Source organism: Colletes latitarsis, chromosome 11 (genome assembly GCF_051014445.1).
Source record: "Colletes latitarsis isolate SP2378_abdomen chromosome 11, iyColLati1, whole genome shotgun sequence".
In the NCBI taxonomy this organism is placed as follows: Eukaryota; Metazoa; Arthropoda; class Insecta; order Hymenoptera; family Colletidae; genus Colletes; species Colletes latitarsis.
In genome coordinates this window covers 13,762,435-13,781,362 of record NC_135144.1, presented here as the reverse complement: position 1 = coordinate 13,781,362, position 18,928 = coordinate 13,762,435, and the positions used below count along the sequence as shown (strand labels likewise).

At 35.3% G+C, this 18,928-nt stretch overlaps 4 protein-coding genes across 6 annotated transcripts; 3 read left to right on the top strand and 1 right to left on the bottom strand.

Annotated features, from left to right (window-relative positions):
- Positions 1-1,646: 1,646 nt before the first annotated feature.
- Positions 1,647-4,415, top strand: LOC143348428 (regulation of nuclear pre-mRNA domain-containing protein 1B). Of its 2 annotated transcripts, XR_013080764.1 has the most exons (6): positions 1,647-1,944; positions 2,966-3,264; positions 3,339-3,473; positions 3,583-3,858; positions 3,916-4,169; positions 4,358-4,415. XR_013080764.1 is itself a non-coding variant. In XM_076778614.1 (5 exons), the coding sequence occupies exons 1-5, from the start codon at positions 1,794-1,796 to the stop codon at positions 4,063-4,065; spliced, it is 1,011 nt and encodes a 336-aa protein (XP_076634729.1). In that variant the 5' UTR covers positions 1,647-1,793; the 3' UTR covers positions 4,066-4,298. The 2 variants fall into 2 exon arrangements, 1 of the variants encoding a protein (XP_076634729.1); XM_076778614.1 differs by lacking the exon at positions 4,358-4,415 and having other exon boundaries at positions 3,916-4,298.
- Positions 4,416-4,742: 327 nt separating this feature from the next.
- On the bottom strand, positions 4,743-6,337 carry Cnep1r2 (CTD nuclear envelope phosphatase 1 regulatory subunit 2). Of its 2 annotated transcripts, XM_076778618.1 has the most exons (5): positions 6,034-6,337; positions 5,885-5,970; positions 5,666-5,737; positions 5,268-5,402; positions 4,743-5,204 (listed from the first exon to the last, which is right to left on the bottom strand). In XM_076778618.1, exons 2-5 carry the CDS (start codon positions 5,910-5,912, stop codon positions 5,047-5,049), a joined length of 393 nt encoding a protein of 130 aa, XP_076634733.1. In that variant the 5' UTR covers positions 5,913-5,970; positions 6,034-6,337; the 3' UTR covers positions 4,743-5,046. The 2 variants fall into 2 exon arrangements, with proteins under 2 accessions (XP_076634733.1, XP_076634732.1); XM_076778617.1 differs by having other exon boundaries at positions 5,885-6,337.
- A 2,920-nt stretch (positions 6,338-9,257) lies between these two features.
- Positions 9,258-17,301, top strand: LOC143348424 (uncharacterized). The gene is made up of 11 exons (XM_076778607.1): positions 9,258-10,319; positions 11,142-11,199; positions 11,750-11,957; positions 12,205-12,370; positions 13,130-13,347; positions 13,648-13,931; positions 14,101-14,697; positions 14,957-15,055; positions 16,706-16,804; positions 16,865-17,120; positions 17,178-17,301. Exons 1-11 carry the CDS (start codon positions 10,262-10,264, stop codon positions 17,250-17,252), a joined length of 2,118 nt encoding a protein of 705 aa, XP_076634722.1. The 5' UTR covers positions 9,258-10,261; the 3' UTR covers positions 17,253-17,301.
- Positions 17,181-18,923, top strand: LOC143348430 (uncharacterized). Its single transcript, XM_076778616.1, has 4 exons — positions 17,181-17,301; positions 17,372-17,523; positions 17,669-17,890; positions 18,102-18,923. The coding sequence occupies exons 2-4, from the start codon at positions 17,377-17,379 to the stop codon at positions 18,513-18,515; spliced, it is 783 nt and encodes a 260-aa protein (XP_076634731.1). The 5' UTR covers positions 17,181-17,301; positions 17,372-17,376; the 3' UTR covers positions 18,516-18,923.
- The last annotated feature ends 5 nt before the right edge of the window (positions 18,924-18,928 follow it).

The following is an 18,928-nucleotide window of genomic DNA, read 5'->3' as shown; positions in this document are numbered from 1 at the left end:
TGGATGGGATTCCGGAGTGGGGGGGCTTGTGGTGCTATCTGGATGGTTGATTTGAGGAACTAAAATGTGGCAGAAGGTTGAAGTTTAAAGCTGAATGTATTGGCAAGGAAGATTCGTAGGGATTTTTGTTGATTATGGTGAAATTTATGTAATAATGTATTAACATTGGTCGCCTATATTTCTTCGTAATATTGATTTCAAAGTTCGTTTTGAACGAACGGTAATTTTTTACTCATGTTTTACTATTATTACATTGACTACTATATAATGCATATACTATTAATATTATTAACTCCGACTGAACACAGTAATAACTCGAACGTGAAGTTCCTTCACTTGATATTCTAATATTAGTAAAGAATTGCGAGAATTTTGATGGTTGGTGTTTCTTTCTCTACAATCTATGAACATTGGTGAGATGTTCATATTGGAATTTTGTTTTGTATACATTGTGACATTCATTTAAAAGTTACATTTCGTTTCTTGGGTGAAGTACAAATTTTCAAACCAGCTTTTATTTTTAATACATTTTAATACGGAGAAATAAAAAATGAACGTCTTGATTGAGGGAATTAGTGCTATTAACCCAAACCTAACCTAGTAATAACTCAAATGTGACGTTCGCCACTGAATATTCTACTGTTGGTAAAGTAGGATCGCGATAATTTTAATTTGAAATATTGTTTGGTATTTTTTGAGACATTGATTTAAAGGTTAAACTTTGATTAATCGATTGATGCCCAATTCTGGACCATACAGCTTTCGTTCCGTTAAAAAACAATAAAATTTTTGTAATTTTATTTTCTGTCTTACTTCCTTTTGTGTTCATTTTTGTAACCTGGTGGTAATGTTGCAAATGACATGAAAATAGTAATGGGCCTTTAGAGCCCCGGATAAATAGGCCGAAAAAATACATTGGATCACAGACACGGTATAACCACAGACGAGGTATACGAGTAGATCTTTCACTCAATGTATTTTTTCGGCCCATTTTTATAGGGTCTCGGAACCCCATTACCATTTTCGTGTCATTTGCAACATTACCAACAGATTTAGAAATGAATTTCAATCCCTGCATAGTCAACTCACATGTATTTATGCACACACTACAGTTGCCAGCCCATCAATACTAATTCAGTGAATAGTTTCTCAACTGACCGCCATCCATGAGAAGAGGACGCTAAAATCACCTCCGAATTTTCAGGTCGGTATGGTAGTCAGATTGGGCCACGAAAATCCATAAAGTGTAAGGTCTACTCGTATACCTCGTCTGTGGTATAACCTCGTCTATGCTATAACACACTACAGAACACAACTCGAAAATCATATAATTACTCATTTCCTCCAACTAATTATTAAACTTTTAAAATTCTATAATTAAATATTAATCCTCAACAATATTTCAATAAATTTTTCCTTTGAAAATTTCGACCATAATTAACGACTGTAATATAGAATAAACTAACATTCATTTCAAGAAATCAACTTGAAACTAATTCCAAAAAGCTAACTCCAAACTGAGCAAATTGGGTTGAAAATAACCTTGTACTCAAAATTTAGTTCGATATATCGATGAATATTAATTCGATTTGTGATTAATCGAGCATCAATCGACCGAGTTTCGATTAATATAGTTGGAAGTTTGTTTCAAAGATGGTGTCCAGACGTAACGACAGAAACGTTTCGTGTTTAGATTTCAGCTGTTGAGTCCGTGCACTTATGGCGACTCGTGAATCGGTGAATAAAAAGTTCTCTGTATTATTCGAAGAAGGATTCGTGGTTTTCGTTTAGAAATGACAGGCTTCACCGAAAGCGCACTGGTGAAAAGGTTAATGGACTTGAATCATTCGCAGCAGAGCATCCAGACACTTTCACTTTGGTTAATTCATCACAGAAAACATCATCCCACCATCGTCAAAGTCTGGTTCAAAGAAATGTGCAAAGGTACAATTATTTCAGAATTTTTACATGTTACACGACACCAATAACGTTAGGAAATAGATCCAATGACAAACAAACAAGGTTCGACATTTTTATGTTTAGGTTAGGTTTGTAAAAATAGTGTCTAGAATGTGGCTTTGTATTCTTTAAAATGTTTCGTCATTTTTCTTTTTAGTTCATCGATTTAGAACTGACATTTTAATATTTCAAAACTGATTACATATGTCAAACAAAAATTGACGAAATTTGTAGGTTAACTTTGTAGAAATTGTAAGCAGAATATAAACTTTGGAATCTTCACAGTATTTCGTTATCTTTCTTTAGTAATTCGTATTGATTTGTAGCAGATATTTTATCGTTAAGGAGTCGATTGAATGAGACAAACTAGGTTCGACAATTTTTGTTTTAGGTTAGGTTTATGGAGAATTATTAACAAAATGGAAAGTTTAAACTCATTAGAATATTTTGGTAGTTCGTGATAATTTGCAACGAAAATATTATTATTAAAAAATTGATTAAATATCAAAATATAGTCGAAATTCTTAAATTAAGTTTGTAACAAATGTACTGAAAATATAAATCTTAAAATCTCTACAATATTTTCTTATTTTTATTCAGTAATCCAGTAATTCACAGAAATTATATCATTACAAAGCTAGTTAATGTCCCATACAAAAATCATCCAAATTTTTAGGTTAGGATCGAAAATTTCGTAAAAATTCTACTCAACGCCATAAATTCTAAGACCTTAACAACTATTCCCTTATTTATATTTAGTAACCCATTAATTTTCAACGGAAACATTATCATTTTGAAACTAATTAAATGTTGTTAAACAAAAATGTTGAAATTTTTAGGTTAACTTAGTATAAATACCCCTCAAAACACAAATTTTTAAATTTTCGCAATATTCCCAAATTTGGTCCTTTAGTACATTATCTCTATTTTCCAAACATCACAATCTTAAATTCCTTGTATTACAAGCTTTCATCACTCTCAACCATAATCGTGACCCTTATTTCAGTGAAGGACAACCGCAAATTAATGTTCATGTATCTAGCCAATGACGTGATCCAAAACAGCAAGAAAAAGGGCCCTGAATTTGGCAAAGAATTTGAATCAGTGCTTCCTAAAGCTTTTGAACATATGAAAGGTTTTGATGATAAAACTAGAGAACGACTGAACCGCCTGCTTCAAATTTGGGAAGAACGTGGAGTTTACGACAAGGCCCAAATCACAGAATTTAAATTGGCTTTTGATACCTCTAAAGATCCTGGAACTCCTCCAAAGAAGAAACTGAAGAATGACATCGAAAAAGCGAAGGTATGTACCCGTAAAAATCTAATTTCGCTAAAAAATTTTGGTTTGAAAATTTCAATTCTATTGTCACGTTCTAGAAAGAAAAGAAGGAGCGAAAGAAATCGGAGACGGAAGTGGAAGTCGATGGGACAAAGGAACTTCACGTGACGCTGAGCCCTAGAACTCCGGCTGGTGACCCCCCAGAGACGGAGGAACTCATCAAAGCGCTTATGGTGAATAATTTTTAGACAAAGAACTATTGCAAAGTTGAGTGGGAAATATATCAATCCCCTGAATGAAATTTTTGGTTGAGACAACTGGTATCGAAGTATTGTGTTTCAGGACTTAGAGAACACGGCATCTTCAGATGCTGGTGTGAGAGAGCGAATTGCATCCTTGCCGCCAGAGGTGTCGGAAGTATCGCTGCTTGCAAACCTGGCGGACAGGGCAGCTGCGGACCAGCTGAGCATCGCTGTGAACGAAGCCGCAGCTTTGCTGGCAGATTATAATGGAAGATTACAGGCAGAAATGGAGGACAGAAGGCGGCTGCTTACTATGCTCAGAGATTATACCTTGGCCCAAAGGCAACTACTTCAGCAGGCACAAACTACACTTGAAGTAAGACTTCTCTTTGATTAGACGTTGCTTCGTAATGTTAACGATTGTGTGTTTTAGGACTATAAGGAGAAACTGAAAAAAGTCTGTGCAGTTAGATCGGAAGTCAAGTCCCACATTTCAAACCTTCCAGACCTAACACAACTGCCAGACGTCACCGGAGGCCTTGCACCTCTTCCTTCAGCTGGCGATTTATTTTCCATGCACTAGGAGCGATTCGAATTGGTGAAACTGCTGAAAACTTGTCTATGAGAAGTCTGGAGAAGCTTCAAAATTTCGAATCGTATGAATCGAAGATTTAGGAATCGAGTTTGGTGAGGATCCCAATAATTGCTACGTGTATATATATTGTAACGTGATTCTGGGAAGGCAAATCGAAGAAGAAGTGGTTTCGAGACTCCGTGGGGAGATTATAATGATGCGAATAAATGTTTTGATCGTTATGGTGCATTTTTAATTCGATTTTCCTTTTGGTAACTTTTAATAAATTTTTCTGACGCAGATTTAAAATCGTAAATGGATGCAACGATAAATTGATTTCAACTGTGAATCACTGTAATCGGAACTTAATATAAGTTTATTAACGCAAAAGATTAGTACAATGCGACTCAAACCAACTGAACAATTATTCTAAATCGTTCTGATTCCTGGCAAGTTATCTCATAGTGTATTTACAAAAGAACCTATAATATATTTTTGCGAACTTGTTGCAAGAAACAGTTTTGACTATGAATTGGGAAAACTCGAAAAGCGATTTAAACTAACTAAACGATTGCTTCCAATCGTTTCAACTCTCGGCGAGTTGCATCACAATATAAATAAGAATATTTACGAAAGTATTCAATTACAACAGATTCTATTAACAAGAAACTTAGAAAATACATTAATTATTGCTTTCGATGATCTTTGCATGTGTTTTACTGTCTATTTTACATTTTCCTTAATTATAATTAGTACAATATTAATTGTAACAGATAAAAATGATTGGAACTTGGACTTTGAACCCTCATAGTTTAAGGTACATAATTAATCGTAACAGACACTAACAATTGTAATTTCGGCACCGAGCCCTCATTACTAAATTAAATAATAGTTTCAATCCATTTTCAATTATAAAAAATTGTATATCGAAACCTTCAACGGACGATAAACATTGAAAACCCAATCAGTGAAGATTGTAGGAGGTGGGTTTTAGGTATCGTGAAGGTGCAGGGGCCTAGTAGGTTTGAGAATGAGCTTTCCAGTGTCATCACAGCTCATGTTAAAGTCCCCAAGCACAATCCTAGCCCTCTGAGTAATGATACTTGGCGCTATCACTCGTCTGTGAACCCCCAGCATGAATAATATCACTGAAATCATAGTAATTTTGATGAATATTGATGGGCAAAAAGATTAGGATTTCTAGTTTTTACCTAGAATGATGCTAGCTATGGCAAAGAATGGGTGGTTGCAGAGACTCTGGGTAAAGGAGACAGCGGATGTGTTGGGATCTGTTAACCAATGCCACGCACCCACTGCTGTGCATACTGATATGAAACCTAGCAACACTGGAAAGGAATTAACAATGTAATTGAAGAATTTGAATCATTTGGTAGTATTAGAAAAAAATTATGCTTTTGTAGTTCTTAGTTTGTCTCCACCAAAGGGTAATGAAACATAATAGCATAAAAGAAGCAAAAGCTGTGAAATTTTCTCATACTATTAAAAAGGAAAAACATACAGTTTTCAAATAAGAACCACTTGAAACATTATTTTTATATTAACTATAATTTCAACATTTGTTAATTTTTGAAAAAATAAACAAACATACTTCTCCATCTTAAAGTTGCCGGTTGTAAACTAATGATAACTTCTGTAAGACGTCTTTCGAAAGCCTTCAAATCTGAAATTAATTACAGAAAAACTAAGTTATAACCTCAAAATCATCCAATAACCTAAACGATATTATTATTATCGTAATTTCCAAATTTTCTCTAAATAAATAAAGAAATGAACGTGGAATGAAACGAATTTTTATTTTTATTTTTACCTTCACAAACAGTTTGATCCAAAGACATTTTTATTTATTTTCCAAGATCACGTGACGTCCACTTGATAAAATAAGCAGCTCTCATTCTGATTATTATGGAGAGGATTGTTGTTTTTTATATAAACACCTAATTTAATTCATGCAATTACCTATTTTACTTTCCCATTAATTTTTCAAAAGAACGTGACTTCTACTCCATAAAACAAACAATTGCCATTCATAATAATCGTTTAATTAAACAAATAACTCGATTTATTCGTTTTCCTTATCAATTTACTACGACTTAAATAATTCACTTTGAAAGTTTCGTTAATAATTAAAATTCCATGAAATTGAAACGTATATGTAATTTTCTAGGGAAATTATAGTGATTTTGTATGGATAGTGAACACTGATCTCGATACAATAAAAATTCGATATATGTCCGAAAATTGAGACCACAAATCACGCGATTACGAAGTAGACGTGTTGATTATAATTAAAGAAACAGTCCAAACTGCTCTCGAGTCGACTGTTGAACGTAGAGAAGGATAACGAATAAAAGACAGGAACGTTCCCTCAGCTGCCGATCTTAGCAGTATGTCAAGGGGAATCTCAGTGGCAGGGATGAGCACCGGGTACTTACACTGGAAATAAGTTCGTTCTAATGTAATTAGTGTGGTTAGATTTGGCATAATACGAATTTCCTATAAATGTTTAACGAAGTGGTGGGGAAAGCAGACATGCTACCATACGGGCCGTATGTACGTTAGCTCGGTACTTCGTGCAACTTCGGAAAATCGATAAAGAAGGCGAGTGTAAGCTTTTCCTTCTTGCTCTTGTAACGACTTAAATCCGACTTCGCGACATTGATTGAAATTTAAATCGAATGTTAATATATTTACACATTATACGCTTGCATGATTAACATTAAAGTATTTCTAACGATCGACTTATGAACCGCATTATCGATTGAGAATTTAATTCTTAAGGAACGTCGAAAGACGTTTCAAGACGTGTCAGCATTTCGCGACCAACGAAGTGCGTATTTCTAACCTGTTCATATTTCGTTACTATTACCACTCCCATTTACTTTCTAACGGTGATTTAGATTTAGATTTACATTTAGATTTAATACATTTATGTTAAAAATTGAATCGTAATTGCGACAAAAAGTGAATCCTATTTCGCGCGTTTTCTTCGATATCTAACCGGGGCGTTGGTTCATTACGTCTCCCTAAATGAAATTATGTATCTTGTACATCAATCATCGTTTAATTATGATTAGATATGTTTACTGTAATGTATTTGATTTTAATTTGTATTTTATTTCTGTTACAGTCTTTGATTAGAATTCGGAATCAAGGCTAGCTACCGGCACACAATGGACGCCATGACAGTTGGAAGTATTCAATTGGCGCCAAAATGAAATGGTAAAATTTAATATACAGATATTATTTATATACAGGGTGTCCGACCATCCCTGGGAAAACTTTTAATGGAGGATTCTAGAGGCCAAAATAAGACGAAAATCAAGAATACCAATTTGTCGATGAAGGTTTCGTTAAAAAGTAATTAACGTGTAAAGTTCCACTTGTATTGAATTTTATTCTCGAAAATGCGCAGGATTTCGGGGGTATGTCTATTCACCAAAAATGATTGTAATTGACCCCTGCAACTGAAAATAATTTTTCCAAAACGATTTCAAATTTTTTCTTTTCCGTCGAAAAATTTCACACTTTTTCGAATTTTTTTCTAGAAAGTGGGTAGGATTTCGGGGTTATGTCTATTCACCAAAAATTATTGTAATGGACCCCCGCAACCGAAAATAATTTTTCTAGAACGATTTGAAATTTTTGAATTCAATTGTTAATAACTTTTTAACGAAGCCTCCATCAAAAAATTGGTATTCTTGATTTTCGTCTTATTTTGGCCTCTAGAATCCCCCATTAAAATTTTTCCCAGGTGGAGTCGAACACCCTGTATATTAGTGTTGAGATTGAATAATAAATAATTTTTTAATTTGCTTTATAATCGGTTTCGAATTAAATAATCTTAATCGATCGATTACTCTAATCAAACTAATCGATTGATACAGCATTGTGCAATAAACAGTAATATCACTTGGCATTTAATTCTCCCTATAAACTAATAAAGCCCCGTTTACAGTTGGAAAAACATTATTGACATCCACGACCACGTATTTAACCGAGGTCGAAGCCATTTTGAATTATCACCCACTTGTTCCCTTATCATCCGATCCAAATGATTTTACCACGCTCACGCCTGCTCTCTTCCTAATTGGCGACTTGATCACAAGTATCGAGTACGTTATAAACGTTTCGTGAGCCAAATTAACGATGTGACGATATGTTGGACAAATAAGAAAACATTTTTCGACAAGTTGGCTAAAAAGATTTTTTACTGAATAAAAAATGTTCTGTTAATTTTTACCGTTGCAATTTCTTGTCAACAATTTGCTGATTAACTTTTGTTCAAAAAGTTTTTTTTATTAGTTTAGTGAAAATGACTAAAATATGGGTGTTTTTCACGAAGCTTCTCCAATAGGAAAAAATAAGAATTACGCCCGATCGATACTTTGCTTGGTAACGATCGAAGGTGCTCCAAGTTTCTTCACCCGAAAAGAAACAAGAATTATGCCCGATCGATAATCTGTTAGGCAGCAATCGAAGCTTCAGTACCAGTCACGAAAGTCTTCGTGCACCCCCTAAAATAGTAATTTTAAAGAAAATAAGCAACAATTTCGTATAATATTATACAGGGTGTACAGCCACCCCTGGGAAAAATTTTAATGGGGGATTCTAGAGGCCAAAATAAGACGAAAATCAAGAATACCAATTTGTTGTTGGAGGCTTCGTTAAAAAGTTATCAACAATTAAATTCAAAAATTTCAAATCGTTCTGGAAAAATTATTTTCGATTGTGGGGGTCAATTACAATCATTTTTGGTAAATATACATACCCCCGAAATCCTACCCATTTTCTAGAAAAAAATTCGAGATGTGAAATTTTTCGACGGAAAAAAAAAATTTCAAATCGTTTTGGAAAAATTATTTTCGGTTGCGGGGATCAATTACAATCATTTTTGGTAAATATACATACCCCCGAAATCCTACCCATTTCCTAGAAAAGAATTCAGTACGGTCGGAACTTTAAACGTTAATAACTGTTTAACGAAGCCTTTATCAACAAATTGGTATTCTTAATTTTGGTCTTATTTTGGCCAGTAGAATCCCTCATTAAAATTTTTCCCAGGGGTGGCCGAACACCCTGTATTAATTTATTATTATGTATGATATTATTAATTGAACTACATAAAAATTTATTGTCTTTTTAAGAATATTTTATACAATGAAGAAAAAACGAAATCCGTATGTCATAAAATTGTTCGTACACTAAAATACGAAGGTAGTAAATCGAATAAATCTAGTAAATTTTTGAAACATATTACCTGTGCTTCCCCGACAATGTTTTGTTTACGTTGTCATGATATTGTGATTCAGTTAAAAGATGTCTAACAATCATTTAGCGACAATGATTGCTTCTATGAGAAAAACAAGCGTTGAAATGCAGGAATTAATTGTTAAATTGTAATGACATTCTGTGCAGAGAACATTCTACTATTCAGATCATAAAAAAAAAAAATTTCAAAATAACTAGTAAATATGAAAATAAAATACGTAGTGGTCGTCCTAAGATCCTAAGTAATAGAGATGTCCTAAAATCCTAAGTAATTCGATCTGTACTGCAAATTATTCGCCAAGATCCAAAAGTAAGTGTACCAAAAATAGCCGCGGAAGTAGAAAATGACTTTGGGTAAACAGTGCACTCGTATAATTGATTTTCTTTTGTTCCCGAAAACCGAAACATTAAAAAATGTGGGTGATGGTATAGTTATGCTCCGCAGTCTATGTAAATAGGCTCGAAATACATTTTTAGATCCTCTCTCCTCCGAAGACTCGATCGTTGACCGTCAACCCTGCCTCCCAGAGGTCAACATCCCCCAATCTCCCCTCCAGTTAGGTCAATATTATCGACCCTGACAGCCCCCGACTAGCTTCCCCATAGTTCCCATAGAAACCTAACTCGCTCCAACAACCATCCCTCCTTTTCATACTAACGCACGAACTATAGATCGCTCGAAACTTCCTCAAGTCTCGACTTTCGTCTCAGTTTCTAATATTTCCACGACCCACGATGAGCCTAGGCGACATTTTCTAATCGTTCCCGGGTTTACGGGACCCAGAACTCTCTATCAACACCATGTAGGTAAACTTATAGTGTTTTCGATTAGGTTTGCGCGCGATGGTTGAATGAGTTAGTTCAATTTTTCGGGGGTTTTTTTTCCTTTTTTAATTTCGATCCTTGTGGTTTGAAAATGATCGCGAGGACCTCGTTGCTGGATCAAAAGAGGATCCAATGGGCCAAGGAGAGAGGTAAGGATCGAATCATACTAATCTCAAACCACGATCTCGGATATTTAGTCAATTTTAAGTCTAAAAACCATAATTTCACAGTTTAAAAGTTTCGTTTGAATCGGATACAAATGGTTTGTGTATTAGTATACTTAATTGCTTTGGCTCTTCAAATTATCATAATCAATAACCATTCAATTACTGTACCTCTATTATACCGGGTATCGTAGAAATAAAAGAGACAAAAGAAAAACTAATCGGAAAATTTTTGTTTAAGAATTTTATTTCTTTGCGACTTTATTTTAAAAATTTGGGCCTATTATGGTCGTTTACACGCACAGATGCTGGCTGTTCTCAGTCCATGGGACTTAAAATATTTAATAAAAATTGAAACTCAAAAACAATATGACAGAACTTGAGAAAAAGCTGAAAAAGGGACCTAATTTCAGATTTTTAAGATTTTAGACTTGTCGTAATTATTTACAAACACAAATTAGTGTTGTTCCTAATTCATAGGGCACCGTAGTATTTAATAAAATGTGAAACATAAAAATGAAATGGTGAAACTGGCACAAACGTAATATTTCCTTCAAGAAATTTGATACTATTGAAAATTATCAGTAATTTTGGCTTAAAAAATTAAGTTTAACTATGGTTCGTGGTCTCTACAAATCAAATATTGAATAAAAGCAGCCAAGAATTTTAACGGTCCATTTATTCGAAAGTTTTGTGAAAATTTTCCGATTTTTACAAAAATTATGGTTGTAAATTATTCTGATATCTTATATATGTCAAATAATGGTAGTTGATGTGGGAAATTAATAATTTATGCGAATATCGTAGAAGAAATGACCCGTTTTGGCGGAAATTGGGGGCTTTTGAAAAATAACAACAATTTTCGGTGAGTATTTATTATTACAAATGACAACGAAAACCAAAATTTTACACATCATTTTTGCAACCTATCGTTTTTATTGAATTCTGCAATAATTTCGTCAGAAATTAATTAAAATTAAAAATTGTAATTTTCAGAATAAAAAGTTTAATTTTTAACTATAAATAATGTTAACAATTGGCAATTATTACTAGGGACTTTCATTTCCTAGAAACGTTTATTAGAAAATACCACAAGAATATAATTTGTAAAATGATTTTAAAAATTAATCATATTATGAACAATTCATTACAACACAATATCATTTTTATTATAAACAAGCGATTTTTCTAATCAAAATTACACTTTAAATTACGAATTTTAATTTCTTTTTTTGTTTATCCAATCATTCTTATGTAAAAATGGCTAGAAATAATAATTTTGCTCACACAGGCATTGTTAAATAAATAAATATAAGTTCTCAGAAGATTATAAATTAGGTTAACGAAAATTATTTCGTTGATCTCGTATGAAATGATCGATAAAAAGCCTAAAGTATCAGTTATCCGAGCGGCAGAATGACTTTGGCGGAGATAAAGCAGTCAACCTCGAAACCTATCTGCGCTAGTGGCCATTTTGGAAGCAGTACCAGCCTGAAAAGTCTAAATTACAATAGTGAGAGCACGATTAATCTACAAGAGGAACCAGAAGTGGCGAGAATTAGGCACAGAAATCCGAGTTTGCCTCCAATTTATAACAAAGATCAACAATTATATATTTCCCAGGTGTGTTCGGAAATAATTGTTTAAACTAATATTATTTCTGCAAATATTGTTTACAAATATTACATTTAAATATAAAAAAACTACTGTTCTGTTGTTACAAAAGTCCCAATATAGCAAATCTTGAATACATAACTGTTTTTATAATTGCGAGACTTGGATCTTGTGTTGTTTTCAGTTATTCAAAATTTGCTGTAATTTTTAATATCCCAAAAGCCGCTAAAAGTCTGAATTGTTTCAATGTTTCCAGAGTCAGCAGAAAGAATTCCCATTGAAAAATAAACTTAAATCTCAGCATAATCACCGATTGTGCAACCACGAAACGTCCGAAAATCACTATACCCAAGTTGAAGATCAAGAGGGAGAAACTTCCGGTTATGCCAGCGATTCCATGGACGTTCCAGTATCTTCTAAAAGTAAAATATTCAATTTTTCAATTGATTATTCTAAACAAATTTAGACGATACATACATAAATTAATTTTTTTTTAAGCTTTAATAATGTTTACCAATTTTTTATATAGGTTCTGTAAACTGAGAGAAACTAATTCATAATTACTAAACGAGAAAGACTATATCGAATAAAGATAAATATTAATATAAAGCTCGGAATATTAAGCAGAGTACACTGAAAGTCCTTCGATCACTTTATAAAAAATAAAGGAAACACGTTCAATTCGTATATGCCGATTTTTATGAAAACAAATAAATAATCGACGTTTTTTTTTACCTGTAATTGTCCATATCGAAAGGGTGAAAACAGTCCCTAAGTAAAAGAATAACTTTCTCTAACAAATTTTTATATTGTAGAGCTCCTCATTCAAAAATGTATATTTTTTAAAAGAAACTTTCTTCGTAGCCTCTTTGGTTCCCAAGATATTTAAAAAGATATGTTTTCGACTCCAACTTTAGGGGCTGTTTTTACTTCTTCAACATGGACGATTGTAAGTAAAAAAGAAACGTGTCGATTATTCTTTTTAGAACCATTTTTCTCTTGTTGGTTTAAACTCTCAAATTTTCCAATTAATTAACAATCGACAGACGAAAAAGACTTGCATCTTGGGGATGAAGTAGTTTCGCAGAATATCAAAGGCAATTCTTCCGGTTTTTCTGTTTTCTGTGCCGCACGCTATGTGTCTGTGACAGTTACAACTGCAATATTCTCTTCTGTGCTAGTTCTATTGCCAGGTTGCAAGCCTCCAGAGCCACCGATAGAAAAGATTTGGCGGAATCCTTATTCCACGCCTGAAAGTTCACTTCCACCATCGAGAAGATTGCAAGACAGGATGGGAGAGCTAAATAGGCCACGTTGGGACAGCGTGTGGGGTCAGGATACTTCTTGCGGCGATCCTCCGCCACCCTCTTGGCTCGCTAGATTGGGGCATTCCAGTCAAGTACGTTCCTACGAATTTTCACTAATTACTTTCTACGATTAATCGATCGAATCTATATTAACTCTATTGCTACATAAAATGTTAATTTCTCTAGCTTTCTAGTTCCTACGAAAGAAATTCCAGAGGTATTCTTTCAGCATCCTCCATTGAGGGTTTCAAAACCTTGATATTTATAGAGACTTGACACAGACGTGTCGAACGATTTCTGCTTTCAATGGGAGCTTATGAAACATTCACGGGGAATCGTAGAGTTTGGTTTCCAAGTTATGGAATCGCCTTCAATCTTCCTTTCCGTTGCAGGTTTTGGTTATCAACCATGAGAGCGCAAGTAGTTCGGACAGTTCAACGGTTGGTTCCACCGGATGCGAAAAAACTTATCTACGTGGGCAGAATATTCCTGTCGACGCCAACGTTCTCCAGGAACGAGAAATTAAAAGGCAGAAAGCTTTGGAGCTTCAGACTGCGATTAAACGGCAACTCGAAGAGAAAAATCGAATGAAGAAAGAAGAAAAAGAGAGGAAGCTGGAGGAAGAACGTTTGGAGGAAGAGCGGATCAAACGAGAAAGGGAAAAGGAAAAAGAAAGGTATTATTATTGCCATTGAAATTGAACTCTGAACGCAGAAGAATTTAAGTTCTGAAACCATAGAATTCCCTAATTCCCTTTCCCCAATTCATAAACTAAAAGTTACCAATGAATCTTGGACTTTCTTTGCAAGATACCGTCCTGAGTCTTTCAATTCTACTTTCGTCAGGTTCGACGAGGAGCAGAGAAGGCAAAGAGAGAGGGATGCAGCCAAACTGAAGGAATCCGAGGCCATGCGAGAGGTCTTACAAGCCGCAGAACGATTAGCAAAAGAACAGAAAAAGATTCTGCGCAAAAACAAATCCCCAAACGAAGAAAATTCCAATTCCACCGTGAACTTCCATTCGATTGATTCGAGTCGCATTCAGTGTCAAGAAACTCCAAACGTTGGCGATGGAGACGACGAGACTAATCGGAATAGTGCAAAAGAATTAGAGAAAGACACGAACGAAACAAAGTCGTTGCAAGTTCCTGTAAGCAAGGACGTGGCGATAGTGCTGAGTGGCAGACTGGAGGACTCCGAACTCCTCAACGGAGCCAATCTTCAATTTGTGAACCTTGTTCTCACCCCTACACCGAGAAACTTCGAAAACAAGCTATGCGGAGGCTTGAATTTCCCATCGACGGTCTTTGAAAGGCGACTGGTCACTCCTACGAAGTTCAGAGCAGCGATTGGTCGAGACTTTGGAACACAGACTGATTTAGATGTCTCTACGCTGGCTCTACGAGGGGAAACTAGGGATGCTGGAAAGAGGGGCACTGAAAAGTGAGTAAAAACTACGTTATTAATTGCTGGGAAGCTTTTAGAATCGTAGACATTATTCTGTTTAGCGAATGGAAGGCATTTATCATAACGGAGCTTTAAAATCTTGCAATGAATGGAGAATTAGTGAAATTATTAAGTACTTAATTTCTTCTTTGCTGAAATTCTCTTTCGGTTTATTCGCGAGCTTTGATAAATATATTCAAAGGTATAATTATTATTAATAACAGTGCTTTAAATCTTGATTCGGGGAATGTTTAAGTGGCGCGACAACTGGAGAAATTAGTATGAAAGCTTTTCCCCGGTCGAAATCCCAGCCGAGGACCAGCATCGAGTCTAGACCACAATGGAACGCTAACCGGTGAGTAAATTATTTAAAATTGAGATTTCATGTAATTATAGCGAAAGCTTACTGTTCCTAATTTTTGAACCTGGAAAACTATTGGACGATTTTAATGTTTAAAAAAGCAAACGACGCGTATTTTGATGCAGAATATGTACAAATCGCAAAAATATTCGAAAAGTTGTTCCTTGACCCCGGAAAATGAGAAAAACCCCATAAAAATGGTCCCATTTTCAAATAGCCATAACTCCTACGATAGTGAATATATTTCAATGAAACTTTTTTCTGAAGTAGACCTCATGGGTACCTACAAAAAAGTATTAGACAACTTTTCTGTAGGACGTCAAATAAAAATATCAAAAATGAAAAACGAATTTTTAAGAAAAATCGACAGAGGATAGGTGCCTAAATTTATCGACAAAAAAAAAATTTTTAATTGTAGGAGTCAATTAGAATCAATTTTGGTCAATAGACATAACCTCGGAATCCTAACCATTTTCGAGAAAAAAATTCCAGAAGATGTGAAATTTTTCGACAAAAATTAAAAAATTTCAAATCGTTCTAAAAAAATTATTTTTGATTGCACAGATCAATTATAATCATTTTTGGTCAATAGACATACCCCCGAATTCCTAACCAGTTTCGAGAAAAAAATTCATTACCGAAACTTTCTTGTCTGACCATGCGTTTAGACGTTCTACTGAAATTTCATGCGTATCTTTAAAACATCATAACTTCCGAACGGATTGAACGATTTTAATGTTTAAAAAAGCAAACGACGCGTATTTTAGTGTAGAATATGTAGAAATTCTAAAAATTTTCGAAAAGTTGTTCCTTAACCCCGGAAAATGAGAAAAACCCCATAAAAATGGTCCAATTTTCAAACAGCCATAACTCCTACAATAGTGAATATATTTCAATGAAACTTTTTTCTGAAGCAGAGCTCATGGGTACCTATAAGAAAGTATTAGACAACTTTCGTGTAGGGCGTCAAATAAAATTATCAAAAATGAAAAACGAATTTTTAAGAAAAATCGACAGGGGGTAGGTGCCTAAATTTTTCGGCGAAATTAAAAAATTTTAAATTGTTCAAAAAAAAATATTTTTGGCTGCAGGGATCAATTACAATCATTTTTGGTGAAGAGTCGTATCCCTGAAATCCTACTCATTTCCTAGAAAAAAATTTGAATAGGTGGACTTTTTCGACGAAATTAAAAAATTTTATATCATTTTAGAAAAATTATTTCTGGTTGCTGGAGTCCATTACAATTATTTTTGGTGAATAGACATACCCTCGAAATCTTATACACTTTCGAGAAAAAAATTCGTGCAGTTGGACAAATTTTATTAATAATTTTGTTAATAACTTTTTAACGAAGCCTCAATCAACAAATAGGTATTCTTGATTTTCGTCTCATTTTGGCCTCTAGTATCTCTCATTAAAATTTTTCCCAAGAATGGCCGAACTTTTAATCGTAACTTTGCAACAGAGCTACCGAACAATCTACGTTTAGACATTATTTTCCATTCCGCCGATTGCAATTGCTATTGCTATTACAAATACCTCGAAGCTTCCAACGACTCACCCATCCATTGAAACTTAGGAATTGTCTATTTAATTCACGTTCACGTTAGAGTCGAATCTAAATAATAAAAACTGGTATTTAGACCCTGCACCAGGTACCGAACGCAAAGCGAAAAGGACCCACACTACCAACGTCGACTGCGAATGAGGCGCAGAGTAGAGTCCAGCGATGAAAGGTCCAGGTAAAGTCCTCCGCTCCAAGAATTCTCAACTACCACTTAGTCACAATTCTTTTTTAACAGATCACCATCCCTCGACAGAAGGAAGTCGATAAAATTGAAGATTCGACCCACCAGACGGAAGATAAAGCCAGAAAGTTACGACGCGGACCTCTCGATGGACAGTTTGAACTCCATTGTCCGTCTCAGAACCGACGAGGATGGTCTGACGAACATTGAAACTCACAAGTACGAACCAAAGAATCTCGAGTCTCGTAATGAGACGTCCAGCGTCTGGGACGGAGAAGAAATCCTGTCGAAGCTTTCCAGCCTAAAAACAGTGCGTATCGCCTAACGAGGGTTGAGGATCGAGATTACAATGTAATATTCTCCGCAGGGGCTCTTGAGCAAGCAAATGGAGTGGAAATCGGAGAGGCTGCAGGTCTCCCCGGCTGCGTCAACGATCTTCTAATCGATCGATTAAATTCTTTTTAGTTCGTTTCGTTTCGATTTTGTAGAAAGTGAGATTGCGCAGAGTGTGATGGGGATTGGCGAGTCGATGAAGTCTTGAGAATTTCTCTCCGATTGCAGATGCGATGACCTTCCAGCTGGACGATCTGTTAAAGGAGGATAGGAAGGACACTAACTTGGTGCCGGACCTCAGCAAAGCTACCTGCGAGTCCCGGGAAGAGTTTCGTAGGCTGCTCGAAAATTGTCCAGAATTCAAAATCAAACCGGAAAAGGTTTCTGCGATACGATTCACAGATTAGTCTTCTGAAATTCAGTCAAAATAGCGAAACTAAAACTATCCTGACTCGAGGCTGGTTAAAGAAAGCTAATGGGCCAAGTTTGGTGACTAGCGTGAGTTAATAAAGCTTGTTGACGCAGGTGAAGAGAGACGACACTAAGGTTCGGGACAGAGATTTCTCCTGGAGAGCAACTAAGAAGGAATCAAAGGCATTGGGAAGGGAATGGAGCTATGGGAATCCAGTTCCTCCGGATATGAGAAGTTTGAGCCTGCGAGAGCTGCACCAGGTACCTATTGACTGGAGAATGCTCACTCCGGTCAGGCCGAAACTCCGCCAGGACGAAGAAATGTTCTCACGATTGGTAATTCGACTTGTAAACCGGTTCGCAAACGCTATTGAAAGGATGGAAACCGCCGATCGTAGAAGAAATTATGTTTCTAAAAAAAATTTAGAATTTTCGAAGTTATGAAACTTTCAGAACGAAAAATTAGTCCTCTGTTCTACCTTTCGCCAGTTTTAAGCGACCCAGTTTTCCGAACCTGTTTCAATTAATCTTCCGCCCCATTCCTCAGGTAGAAATGGGGAAACTAGAGGCTAAGACGATCTCCAGAGAGCGTAGGTCTACAACGAGCCCGATCAGACGCACAAAGAACCGTGCAGGGATAATCGAAAGCAGCGTGAAGGTCTGCTCAGATTGTGGCGAAGAATTCTGTTCCGGAGAGTTCTGCGGAGACATTCTGTACGACTCCTTCATCAGAGTCCCAGTTACGAGCCACCGTGTAAAAGTAAAACTGTCTGCGGATACAGAGGCGATAATTGCCAATCTAGACCGCAAGAAACGTAAGAAAAATAAGAGTACAAGAAGAAAGAGTCGCAGAAAACGAAAGAAACCAAAGAAGGATAATGGTGAACGGAACGAACCAGGAACGAAGCAGAACAAACCGTTCAAGCGAAAGTGTGGAAAATTTAACAGGAACGCAAAATAAGTTTGTAGCGTCACTAGTTTTCATTTAACAAGAAATTAGTCATACAATTGTACTCGCTGAAATAAAGAAGCGTAAACGGTGGAGCTACGGAGAAAGGGAACTAGGAACTAAGTTTCGCACGCTTTATTAGTTTATGTGGTCCCATGGAACTATTTTAGTCACAACGAAAGTCCCAACAACGATCAAATTATGTACAAAGCTTCGAATGCTGGGGAAAAAAATACAAATTTCTACTCATTCAAATCTTAATTTTAAGTTTCCAACAACTCGAAATATATTTGCCTTTGTAAAAAGAGAATATATTCGTTAGTTTATATTCTATGCTAGAAATAAGATTCTGACACGCTTCACACAAGTATATTTGTACAGAATAGTAATTTCTTGTTAGATACATCCTCGTAAACTCTGTTTCG

Excerpts from the sequence above, each read along its gene's own strand:
- LOC143348428 (XM_076778614.1), top strand. The coding sequence starts at position 1,794 with ATGACAGGCTTCACCGAAAGCGCACTGGTGAAAAGGTTAATGGACTTG. Across the intron at positions 1,945-2,965 it reads GTTCAAAGAAATGTGCAAAG|TGAAGGACAACCGCAAATTA; the intron begins GTACAATTATTT and ends CCCTTATTTCAG. Across the intron at positions 3,265-3,338 it reads ATGACATCGAAAAAGCGAAG|AAAGAAAAGAAGGAGCGAAA; the intron begins GTATGTACCCGT and ends GTCACGTTCTAG.
- Cnep1r2 (XM_076778617.1), bottom strand. The coding sequence starts at position 5,912 with ATGTCTTTGGATCAAACTGTTTGTGAAG. Across the intron at positions 5,738-5,884 it reads GGATCAAACTGTTTGTGAAG|ATTTGAAGGCTTTCGAAAGA; the intron begins GTAAAAATAAAA and ends AATTAATTTCAG. Across the intron at positions 5,403-5,665 it reads GGCAACTTTAAGATGGAGAA|TGTTGCTAGGTTTCATATCA; the intron begins GTATGTTTGTTT and ends ATTCCTTTCCAG.
- LOC143348424 (XM_076778607.1), top strand. The coding sequence starts at position 10,262 with ATGATCGCGAGGACCTCGTTGCTGGATCAAAAGAGGATCCAATGGGCC. Across the intron at positions 10,320-11,141 it reads CCAATGGGCCAAGGAGAGAG|AAGAAATGACCCGTTTTGGC; the intron begins GTAAGGATCGAA and ends CGAATATCGTAG. Across the intron at positions 12,371-13,129 it reads CGTTCCAGTATCTTCTAAAA|TTCTATTGCCAGGTTGCAAG; the intron begins GTAAAATATTCA and ends CTTCTGTGCTAG.
- LOC143348430 (XM_076778616.1), top strand. The coding sequence starts at position 17,377 with ATGACCTTCCAGCTGGACGATCTGTTAAAGGAGGATAGGAAGGACACT. Across the intron at positions 17,524-17,668 it reads TCAAAATCAAACCGGAAAAG|GTGAAGAGAGACGACACTAA; the intron begins GTTTCTGCGATA and ends TTGTTGACGCAG. Across the intron at positions 17,891-18,101 it reads AAGAAATGTTCTCACGATTG|GTAGAAATGGGGAAACTAGA; the intron begins GTAATTCGACTT and ends CCCATTCCTCAG.